General features: G+C 54.0%; 1 protein-coding gene across 1 annotated transcript; it reads left to right on the top strand.

Annotated features, from left to right (window-relative positions):
- Positions 1 to 9,587: 9,587 nt before the first annotated feature.
- On the top strand, positions 9,588 to 11,503 carry CSF2 (colony stimulating factor 2; the record flags this gene model as incomplete). The annotated part of the gene is made up of 4 exons (XM_080804362.1): positions 9,588 to 9,746; positions 9,843 to 9,884; positions 10,560 to 10,685; positions 11,369 to 11,503. The coding sequence occupies 4 exons, from the start codon at positions 9,588 to 9,590 to the stop codon at positions 11,501 to 11,503; spliced, it is 462 nt and encodes a 153-aa protein (XP_080660488.1).
- Between the last annotated feature and the right edge of the window lie 687 nt (positions 11,504 to 12,190).

The raw sequence follows: 12,190 nt of genomic DNA, 5'->3' as shown, positions 1-12,190 counted from the left end.
CAGTTGCTGGAGCTCCCCTCACCTGAGGTATAGGAAGGTAGCTGGCAGGCTGCCATTTTGTTCTTACCTGGCTGTCTCCATTCAAGGCTCCTTCTGGAAGCTCCTTTTGTCCTGGAGCCACACTATTCTCACTCCAGTCTGGATGGGGCAACATTCTTTCAGTGCCTTGGAATTCATCCATTCAGCAAACTCTGGCTGGGCACCTGGACACTTGGAGCTATGACAGTGAACTAACCAGATGGAGGGGGTCTGGGGAGGTTGCTTTACATTGAGTGGTCTGGAAAGGCCTGTTTGAGCAAGTCACACATAGGCTGCAACCTGAATGAGGAGAAAGTAAACACTGTGTGATAACACGGGAGGAAAGAGCTCTAGACAGAGAGAATAGTGCAAAGATCTAGAGACTGAAATGAAATGAAAGCATTCATGGAAGAGAAGAAAAACTGTAATAGCAGCAAATGCTGGTTGGGGGGCACACAACGCTCCTTCAACCTCTCCCCTTTCCCTCCTCAGGCCCAGGCCCTGTGCTAGTGACTAATGACTATGGGAGGCGGGAGTGAGTGGTCAGGTAAGACAAAGATCTGGTGCAGGAAGATCTGAGGTGTGTGTGTTGGGGGTGGGGGAGGTCAGCAAAGACACGCCCAGAAAGCAGGGGGAGACAAGTGACTGGTGACATGCTCAAGAGGAGGTGAGCCTTCTCAGATATTCTGGGGTTTCCCCTTCTTAAAGAACAGTCCAGCCTGCTCCAGGTTGGACTGGGATGAACATGGGCCTGACCCACTGAGTCTCACCCTTGATCTCGAACCTCAGATCTTGCTTGGGGACAACACAGCCCTGGACTGGGGCCTGGAATCAAGTGGTGGTCAGTTCCCAGTCAGGTTGGGGCCTTTCTATACCATACTCAGCCACCTGCAGGGAGAGGTGATGACTCCCTGGCCTAATGGGAGGTCCCAGGGTGCTCAGATCTCCCCTGTAGGTCAGTCAGTTTCACTTCTCTCTGAGCTGCCTGGACTGTCCTTAGTGCCAGATCTATAAAACCATTCACCACCAGTGGGCAGCAAAGCCCCATTGTAAGTCCCAGGAAGGCCCTCTGAAAGTCAAAGTTCCCACCTTCACAAATCCAAGATGCCTTTTCTACAGCAAAGTAGATGACCTCAACCAGGAATTTTATTTTTTACTTTAAGAAATATTATAGCTTTTCATCAGAGGGGAAATATAAGAGAGCATATATGCTCTTTACTGAAAAACTTGGAAATACACAAAAATCAAGTGGAGAGAAATGGTTAGGAAGGCAAGCCTGTAAGGAGAGGCTCCCTCAGAGAGACATCAGCACCTCATTCCATAGAGAATCCTCCTGCTCCAGGATGGACTCTGCTCTTTCCACCCTGTCCTGGAAACTGCATTTGACTCAGCTCAGTAAATACCTGGGGGACTTTCCAAGCTTTCTAGGCTGGGGCCAGGTGTTGGGGAGATACTGAGCTAGGCCCCTGGGAGTCTCTTGGCCATGTCTCGGCACAGGGCCGTGGGGGTTATTACGGATAATGATGGATGAACAGGTATGGGTCTTGTTAAAGGGGCTTCCCACAGACAGTGATGCATAGGGAGCTTGAGAAAGGACTAGGGGCCCATCTTGCAGAGAAATGTAGGGGAAAGGATAGCAGGCAGATGACACTGGGGGCAAGGGAATGAAGAGCTAAGACGACAGGTAAGCTGGGAGCATGGGGAGCATCCAGGCCTCTTATAGGGCCAGAGTGTGCCTGGCTCATGGAACCAGGCCCTCCAGAGCTCCCTTGATCCGGGGGCCTTTGCCCCCGGAACCAGTCACCCTGGGCGCCAAGTACCACTGGGGTCTCAGCCTGGTCCCCTCCCCCATTCATTCCTCTCTGATCCCAGGACAACCCAGCCTGGCCTGGCCACTGTGGAGACAGCAAGTCCGAACAACCATGGCCTGAGCAGTGGTGTGTGTATGGAGGGAGAGGGATAGGATAGTGCCACATCAGACGCCATGTTTAATGTCTACAGGAAGGAGCCATAACAGAGAGAGAGAGACGCTGAATGAAAGAGGAGCAGGCCAAGTAGAGCAGGATCCTTGGGCCCAAGGTGGGCAGGAGGGAGAGGCAGAGGCTGTGTGGGCCAGAGTGAGGGTTGAGTGAATTCCCTCTGGGGGCCAGGGCCTCAATTTTTCCCTTGAAAACTTCAGGTCAGGCTTATGGAGGGGGAGATGGATCAGGGAAAGTTGCTGCTGCCCTCCTAGACTGAGGAGGGTCTCAGGGAATCCCCTAAATGGCCCCATGAAGTCTATGATTAACTCCATTTTACATATGAAGAAACTGAGGCACAGAGAAATTAAGGGAGTCTGACTGCAGAGCCTGTGAATCCTTAAGCTGCAGTGTTTTGGCCAATGCCCACCGAGACACTAGAGCCTTTCAAGTCTAGTCCCCGGGCCAGACCCTATCTTCTAGAGGCACCTCCTAGCTCTAGAGCCTCATGGTTCCAGCTCCAGGAGCAAGCAGCACAGCCACAGAGTCTCAGCTGCACCTTCCTCCTACCCAGTGTTGCCCACATACACACACACTGGGGCTGAGAGCTGGAGCTTGACCTCCCGTTCATGTGTCCCCCATGCCCCCATTTCATGGGATTTCTGAGAGACACTGGTTCACAGGTATTGTCCCCCTCCACCCAGCTCCTCAAAGACCCCAGGCTCAGCTGGCACCAGAGCTTTGGCTCATTCTTTGACACCCTCCTCCTTCTGTCCACAAGCCATCCCTTCTCCCCAGGCTCACAGCATCCTAGTCTGAAGCCTTGTTAGTGCTTCCTCGGACAGCTGCTCCCAATCCCAGCTGTCCCTGGGACTTCCTTCAGTGGGCACCACGCGAGTGTTCTGACCGAGCCCTGCTGAGAGGGTATATGGGCTGGGCTGAGACCAACCATGTGCAGCCAGGGACAGCAGGCTGTGTGCGTGAAGATGTGCGCCTCTGCAGTGGCCACATCAGGGAGACATGCGGAGGGTGGCCTCTGAAATGGGAGGGGAAGGAAAATGGCCGGCTGAGCTGGGGATGAGAGGACACACTCAGAGCACAGAGCTGTAAGAGCACCGGAGTGGGGAGTGGGATGGTGGGGTGCTCCCTTCCCTCCTCCTTCCACTGTGTCTGTTCTGATCCTTCTGGGCCCACAGGGGCCCTCCTGAATATAGTGGTTGTAACAACAACAACAACAACAACAGCCAGACAGCCACTGCTCCCCCTCAGAGGGGCCATGAGCCTTGAATCAAGGAGGGGCAAGAAACACCAGGAACAAATCCATCTGCACCAGTGGGTACCCAATAAAAATAACTGTTCTCGTCCAGCTGAGGACCAGACTCAATGACTTCTTGTTCCTAGAAGACAGGACCTGGGCCATGGTCAGCCTGGGGCCACCTCCTCCTTGCCAGAACAGGGGGCAGGATTAGGGACATTCCCATTTGGACGTTCTCAGTTGGCTCTTACCCAGTGACTGATTTTCCAGTTAGTCGACCTCCTATATCCAGGTAGGCCAGCAGGATTTGCCTCCTGGTCTTTGGGCACTGGGGAGGGCGTGTGTACAGGGAAACCCCTCTTCAGGAAAGCCTGCCTCCAGGCCTTGAGAAGGCTGTGGAGGCTGGTCTACATCCAAGCAATCACTCTCCTCTCTTAAGGCCAGGGAAATAGAGGCCAAGGGTGGGGAGGCACTCAGTCGGCCAAAACAGAAAACATCCCTCCATGTAGCCCAGCACTCTCCAACAACTGCAAAGTAGGCCTCCATCCTCTTGTGGAGATGAGCCAACTGGGGCTCAGAGATGGAAGTCACAGCCTGAGGTCATGCAGCAAGAAGGGCCAAGCTTGGAGGCAAGCCTGCAACTCCGCCTTGTTGTAAAGGGAAGCAGCTGCACCCAGCAGGCTGCACAGGGAACTCAGCACCACCCAGGCTAGGGCATGGCCTGAGGGAGTGAGAGATAAACAGCGTTGGAGAGACAGTTTTAAGTCTGTGGCCCCAAGCCTGGGAGGAGAAATTCCCAAGGGCCCCCTTCAGCCTTCTCGGAGATACTTTGTGGGCCGCCACAGCCGCCACCCACTCCCCTTCATCCCCCCCACCCCCTACCCCCGCCCCCGCAACTTCCCCATTCATTATCACTTTTCTTGCTACTCCTCCTGGGCCCTGGGCCTGAGAGCCAGGGTTTTTACTCCTATGAGGGGTTAGGCAACCTCTGGGTAAGTGCCAGAAGGGGGCAGAGTGCCCTGCCCAGAGGTACACAATAGGGAGCAGAGGGTAGCCTTTTGAGGCTCAAGGCCAGGGCCCTCTGGGGCCTAAACAACCAGAAGCAAGAGATGTACCTACCCAAAAAGAGACTCAGGGAGAGTCTGAAGGAGCCCTGGCACTTCGGAGATGTCCTGGAGGGGGCTCATTCCAGAACATCTCACACCAGAACGGAAAGCCCACACCTGCAACCTTGATTCTGGCCCATCAGATCCAGACAGAGGCAGGGGTGGGAGAATGGCACAGATCCCCTGGCTCTCACCCAGCACACTGGACTAGATTCCAGCCCCAAACACAAAGGGCAGTGAGGTGTACAAGAGGACTTGGGGAAGTTGTAAAGGCTTCTGGTCTAAGGGCTTTTCTTCCTTTTCATTTTTAATGCAGTACCCAATGGCTCTTGCCCAAGGAAGCAAATAAAGGAAGTGGCTCCTTCTTGGATACCTGCTAACACTTCTGGTTAGGGATGAAGCCAGGGGACAGAGGTTCAGAGATTGACAGGCAGAGGACACACTTCAGCTCTGGAGAAAATACTCTGGGAGGGAGGCATCATGGGCATGCCTGGGGTACCCACCCATGGGGTGTCACTGCCCTGAGCATGCAGTTGCTGGGTCCTGAGGAAATACCAAGGAAGCCCCCAAAACCAAGGAATGAAGCAATAAAGGCCTTGTCATCATTCCTGGCCCAGCCTTCAAGCTGGGACCCCTGAGCACTACCCAAATGCACTATGCAGCCCTGTGGGAGGTGAACTTCCTCTTCACCAATGACTTCCAAGTGTCTTGAGTTCTGACCTCTCCTTGACCTCTGGGCCCTTGTAGCCACAACTGACAGAGTCTTCCTGGAGGTCCCTGGCCTCTTAAACTTGCCACATCCAGTCCAGTTTAGCCCAACTCCCCAAACTTCTCTGATACCTTCGGTCTCTCCCATTGTGGCAAATAGCCTCACTGTCCACCCACTGGCCTCAGCCAGATGCCTGAGTGACAGACTCCTCACTTACCTCCTGCCCCAAACCCACACATGCAACCGGTCCCCTCAAGTCCTTAACTGTTTTCACTCCTACTTCTTGACTGCCCTCTCCTGTTGCCTCACTTGCTGTGCATGTGGTGGTTGATGCCTTCTCAACACTATGTCTTTGAGTCTGGGCATCACCCTCCCTGCTCCCTGCCTAACATGACCCCCAATCATGAGCTCTGAGTGCTGGGGCTGTGAGGTTGGCCACATGCGTTGGGCCCTCCTATAAGCTTGGCTGTATGGAATCAAGAGTCCACACATGGTTAATGGTTAACATCCCTCAGATCCTCCTAGACCAGTCAGGATGCACCAGTGGCAGGGACTGGGGACACCCAAAAAGCAGGATAAGAATTGGGACTGGCTTGGACAGGCTGGGTCTTTTTGAGCTATACCCCTGGGGACCTAGACAGAGGAGATGCAGGAGGGGTCTGCCTGGAGCTGTGACCACAAAGGTCAAGGAGGTTGCTTCAGGTGTCTGGTGCGGCCTGGAGTGATGAGGATCCCTTCCCAGGGAAGAATGAACCACTCAGAGGGCTGTCCCTGTGCCAGGGTCTCTTAAGCAGGATGCAGGACCCTTTGAACCCTGAGTCTGGGTGAAGGCTGGGCTTTCTAACTCACTGTATCTGTCCAGAAAGATGCTGTCAGGGGCTAGGGCTGGACAAGGGGTAACTGTCCCTACAAATTCTGGCAAGGCTGAATCCTCTGCCCATTTCGGGCTTCAGAAACCTCCCAAAATGGTGGGAAGAGGAGAAAAAAGGTTGAAGCACTGCCTCTTCCCTGGGAGGTTACCCCCACAAAATTTCTGGACAGGCAACAGTTTCCTCTGTGATGCAACAATAATTAAATCCATTGTAGAGATAAAGGAGCCAAGGCTTAGAGAGAGGGATGCTCTTGGGCTACCCAGGGATCAGTGGTGGAGAGCCCAAACCTGAAACACAGGGGTACCTGGATGGCAGGCTCTGTTGGAAAAATTCTGCCCTTGGCCCCAGGGCTTCTTTGGAACATTCCAGGCCATTCTGGTTTCCCTGGGAACACTTGGAGGAACATCCCTTAACAGCTGCCCTGAGGGGGAACATCCCTATGCTGGTCTAGGTGAACAGCATTTCCTGACTTTCTTATCCATGAGATAGTAGAAGGCAGCAGGGGAACAGGAACAGATACGGGTTCAAATCCTGTGTCTGCCATCACTGACTATGTGAGCTAGGCAGGCTGTGGGTCCCCTGGACTCCTACAACAAGGGCTGGCGGGCCCAGGGAGGGTGAGATCAGCTGAGATGCCCATGTAGAGATCCCACTGGATGTAAAGCACCAGGAGGCCCACTTCCTTACCATCATGATAACTTCCTCTGTGATAAGGAGCTTGGAGTAGCCACAAGCCCCAGTTTCCTCCACAGCCTGTGGGAGGACACTCACAGGAAACCCCTTCCAGAGGGTTGTCTCCTGGCCCTGTGGGAAGGCGGGGCCAAGAGGAGTCACACTGCCCACAACAGTCCCTGCCCTCACCCTCCCACAGTCCCATCCGGGGCCCCTGAGTCAGCACACGCACTCGATGTTATTGCTACCACTTTCCATGCAGTGCAATCTAGGAATACTTGCCTGTGTCATGGCCTCAGCCTTGATGTCATCTTTCCAGAAGAAAGATGTGTGGCTGCCGATGAGTCTCATAGACAAACCCAGGAACTCTGTCCTTCGCATGGTGACTTGGGTGCCTATCCACATCCAGGTCTCCTGCCCAAGCAGCCTCCAAAACACTGTCTCTTAATGTGGGTCCTGAGACAGTGCAAACCTCCTCCTTCATCCCTAGGACCACATCTTAGACACCTCGACAGTGCTTTTAACTGTTCCTACTTACATTCAAAAGCACCTTCTGGAAAGGGTGTTGAGTGTATTAATCCTGATCTCCATCCACAGGGCTATGGAGTACACAAAGGCAGGGCCCGGCTTTCCACCATCCCTGTATCCTCCTCCCCTGCTGGGAACCTAGTAGGTGCTCAATAAAAATGAATGAATGACTGAATTACTCCATTATATCATCGAGTCCTGAATAATTCTACCTCCTAAATCTCTCTAGAATCTGCCTCCTCTTCCCCATACCTGCTTCTAAAAGTTTGTCTCTTTGCTCCCCAAATACTCTTCCACTAGGCTCTCTTCTCTCTCCCTCCCACAATCTGACTTGCCCACCTGACATGATTTGCCCTTTCAGCCCAGGAAGCTTTTTGATCCTCTGTGAGCCCCCAAACTGGGAGAAGTGTTTTCTTGGGATCCCACTGCTCTGAACTTCCCCATCCCAGCCTGGATCCACACAATGGGAGGATCCAGTACTGTCTGTCTCCTCTACCAGGCTGAGAGCCTACAGGGCCAGATGTGAGGGCCACTGGAAGGGTCCCATCCACTTCCTCCCCAGCACAGGGCCTGCTACAGATTTGAAGAGTTTGTTTACTGTCTGAGCTGTGACAACTCATTTCCAAAAGAAAGTCATGTTCCATCTCAGAGGGGCCATACCAGCTCTGTGCCTCCTTCTATACCAGCTTAGACACTCCCTGTGGCCCCCACTCTCCACCAGCCAGGTTCCAGAACACTGTCTGACACAGATGCCTCCACTCTGAGGCATCTGCATCTAGTGTTCTTGACCTCTCCTGTGCCTCCTAAGAGCTCCCTGGAAGGGACTGAGCAGGGCCCTTACGGAAAAGCAAGAAGGACCAGGGCCTGGACATGCCATACTCTCACCCCAGCCTGGCCACCTAGAAATGTTCCACCAGGGTCAGAAGGGCAGGAACGGCATCATGTTTGGGCCCCAGTGGGGCCTGGAGAACTAATGTCTGCCTTCTCTGTGCAAGGGCAGCAACACTTCTGCCATCCAGTGAAACCTGCCAGGGCCACAGGCTCAGACCACAGTACTGAGAGCATGAATTCTACCTGCTGTCGAGGGCCGTCTACTTGAGCCCAGCAGACATCGCTTGTGCCCTACCCCATCAAACTAGACTAAATCTGGGGCCAAAAACCTCACACCCAGTGTGGGGAGCTTCTCCATTTCAGAGGGCCACCTGCAGAGGCACAGGGGCTCACATGGGTATACCTCATGTAAAACATCCAATCACGCCAGCACACAGACACTCAGAAATGCACACGTAGGCACCCACACCCCTACAGCCATAAAACTCTGAGCATGGGGCAGCAAGCGCAAACTCGTGCTGTCCTCTCCAAACTCCATTGTGAAAATCAAACACTTGTCAGCCCCTCAAGAGCCTGTGGCTTTTTCAGAAGCAGTTCCTGTTCCACAGAGAGGCCTCTGGAGTTGGAGGTGAGCTGAGGTAGGGGCCAAGTAAAAACTAAAGTTTGAGAAGCTACTGTCCCCTGACCCCTGCCAGGGACTACGTGTAGGAACGCAGTGCCTATCTCAGATGGCAGTCAGCATGCAGAGGGAGGTGAGGGTCACATAGCTCAGAGCCTAGAGTCACTTAGCAAGGTGGTACTGGAGCCAGAACTTGAACTCAGAGCCTCAACACACCTCTGCAGCTTGGGGGTTGAACGCAGCTGTGAAAACTGGGACTGTTGCTGTCACATGGGATCTTACCATGAAGGAACACTCTCCTATCTTGCCGGGTAGGTGTCACGTGAACACATCTGTCATTCTCCCTGCTCACAGGGGCTGTGGGGCAGAGGTCCCTGGCTGGGCAGAGCTTGCTGACTACTCTGGATCCTTGCTGGGAGCTGTCCCAGGAACTATGCCATTTGGCTGGATTCTGCCTGGATGGATAGTGATGCAGGCCTGTGAGGGTCTTCCTCCCACTCAGATCTCTCACTACGGCCATAGGAGAGGGATCTAGGCGGAGAAGGGGAGGGTTGGTTGAAATAGGCCCCAGGGTGGGCACAGCCAGCCCAAAGGCTTCTTGGGATTCGAGGCAGGGTGGAGAGCCTGGGCGTAGGAGCTCAATTCAGTATCTCCCAGGCCCCGCCCTGGCCACTCCAGGCCAGGAAGTCCAAGCTGTGCCCGGAGGTCCCTCAGAGGGAGGGGGCAGCCTCATTGGCCAGACTACCCAGGGAGGGTTGGAGAGTGCTCAAGGAGGCAGGCGGATGCGCTGCCAATTCTTGGAAGGGCTCATTAACGAAAACCCCTGAGCCTGACCACCTGGAGGAAAGGCTCACCGTTCCCATGTGTGATAAGGGCCAGGAGATTCCACAGGTCAGGTAGTTCCCCCGCCTCCCTGGCGTTTTGTGGTCACCATTAATCATTTCCTCTAACTGTGTATATAAGAGCTCTTTTGCCAGTGAGCCCAGTGCTCAGAGAGAAAGGCTAAAGTCCTCAGGAGGATGTGGCTGCAGAACCTGCTTTTCCTGGGCACTGTGGTCTGCAGCATCTCTGCACCCACCAGCTTACCCAGACCTGTCACTCGACCCTCTCAGCACGTGGATGCCATCCAAGAGGCCCTGAGCCTTCTGAACAAAAGTAGTGATGAGACTGCTGTGATGGTAAGTGAGGGAGTGCAGGCTGTCCCTGGGCCACCTTGCTGGCCTGGACTGGCCCTGCCTGTCAGCTTAATAAAATGGTATTTTTCTTTTCTACAGAATGAACCAGTAAAAGTCGTCTCTGGAATGTTTGACCGCCAGGTAAGATGTTTCTCTCCAACACACCTTCCCCTCTACCTTGGAGGTGGTTCCATTTCAGAGGGACTCTCACAGAGTGGTCAGTCCACTTTCTCTCCAGTCAGCTGGCTGCCAGGAGGGGCTCTCAGGAGGCCACCGGCCTTGCCCCTGTGGCAGTCACGTGAACTCCATTAGCTGAGCAGCCACGGATAGACCTAGCGTTCAAGGGGCCAGGGGTCACCAGGGGACAGGTGGGTAGGCGGGAGTTACTGCAGGACACAGGGGCTCTGGGCTTGGGGCACTCATGAGACTAAGCCCTGTGGAGACAGCATGCTGGCTACAGAGGGGCACAGAGAGATTTCAGGAACAAGCCTTGTTCACATAGCAGGATGCCCCACCCTGCTACCTTCTCCCCGAATGGTGGGGGTTAGTGACCTCCTTTCCTGGGGCCTGGGACTCTCTCAAGATGCCAGGGAATGTGGCTGTGCTGGCTGGGGGTGGCCTGAGCCGAATGGTGCAGATTCATGTTGGCATGGACAGAGCAGTGTGTATGACTGAACCCGGCATCATCCTGTGCCCCTCCCAAGTCCTACTCTTGGGGGACAGGGCTGAGAACAGGAAAGAGTAACGGGGAGGGTGTCATGTGCCCGCCAGAGGGCACTTGTCCACTACTTACCAGGAAACGGACATTTCCCACAGGAGCCGACATGCCTGCAGACGCGCCTACAGCTGTACATTGAGGGCCTGCGGGGCAGCCTCATTAGCCTCAAGCAACCCTTAACCCTGATGGCCAACCACTACAAGCAGCACTGCCTCGAAACCCCGGTGAGTGCCCATGTCAGGGTCCCAAGCTGGAAGGTCTTGGTCTAGGATGGTGGAGGAGTGGATAAGGAGGGACATTTGGCTGTAGCTGTTCAGGATCCCAAAGGGGTTCTGTGTTAACAGATATGCCCCTCTAGAGAGTGAGCAGCCCTGCCCATTTTCATCTCTAGGAGTTAAAGCCATGGAGCTCCAGGGGCCTATACACTCCCCAGAGGGAGCTGCTTCTGTCCTTATTATCATCAGTCAGGGGTGAGGCAAACCCAAGGAAACTCAGGTCCTGCCTAAGGTCTAGGGTATATTCCGGGGCCCAAGTGCCACCTCCATGGCCCCTTGTGAGGTGCCTAATTGCATGGGAGTAAGGAGGTGGTCACTCAGATTGGACTCCTGCCCCTTCTGGGTTGCTGGCCTGAGAACGAAGAGACACCGGCCCAACTGCCCAGACCAGCAGACCAGCTTCGGGCTGGCGTGTTGTCAGGCTCTTGGCCATGGCTGCCACTGGCAAAGTTGTGCATCCTTTGGGTGACATATGGTGGCAAGCTTGTCATCTGACCCAGGTCAGCAGGCGGGCTCCAAATGGGCCTTCTGGCCTCTGAGTTCCAGAAGACAGTGCAGAAACACACTGGTGCTTCCCACACATTACCCATTCACACCTGAACTTAAAAGTTTTGTTTTGTTTTGTTTTTAAGGAAACTCCCTGTGCAACCCAGACTATCACCTTCAGAAGTTTCAAAGAAAACCTGAAGGAATTTCTGTTTAACATCCCCTTTGACTGCTGGCAGCCAGAAACAAAAGAGGCCGGTCCAACCAGGAGCCAGCCCTGAGAGTGTAGTTCCCGAACCACTGCCCTCCTACCCACGGACTGCTGAAACTCAGGATCTTTACCTTCGAGGGACCACAGGGCAGGCCAGGGCCGGGGTGGGGGGCACGGACTTGCTCTGGGCCATGCTGCCCTTGTTACCAGCTTGGTATATGGGGATGGGGAACGTTTTACATTGGCAGGGATCAGTAATATTTATTTATATATTTATGTATTTTAATATTTATTTATTTATTTATTTAAGATCATACTCTCTATTTATTCAAGATGTTTTGCCATAATAATAAATTATTAAAAGCCCATTCTTATTTGTGCAGTTTCCAGTTTGTTCTTGACCATGAGCAAATGATGATGGTGTGCTCCTCCCCACAGGGCAAGGGGTGAGGGGAAGAGGAGCCACCAGGTTGGGGACGGGGCAGGGTGCTCCAGCAGGGGCAGCCCTGACAGAGCAGAGGGGAGGTAAGAGTTGGCCTGGGTGCTGCACCTGCACACCCAGATGTGCTTCACTGGACACTCAAGGGCTCCCACTGCAGAAAGAGGTTTTTAGCTTCCCTTGGAAGTTCAAGGCACCTGGTCAGTGGGAACTTTGCTCCGGTATGAGGCCATCCTACTTCCTGAGAAGGCTTGAGAGTTCCTGGGGCTTGGCTGGTCACTGGCTGAATGGGCCTGCCCTAGAGTGAGGCAAAACACC

The sequence above is a fragment of the Martes martes genome, assembly GCF_963455335.1.
Source record: "Martes martes genome assembly, chromosome: 5".
NCBI lineage: Eukaryota > Metazoa > Chordata > Mammalia > Carnivora > Mustelidae > Martes > Martes martes.
This window is presented reverse-complemented; position numbering and strand designations above follow the sequence as displayed.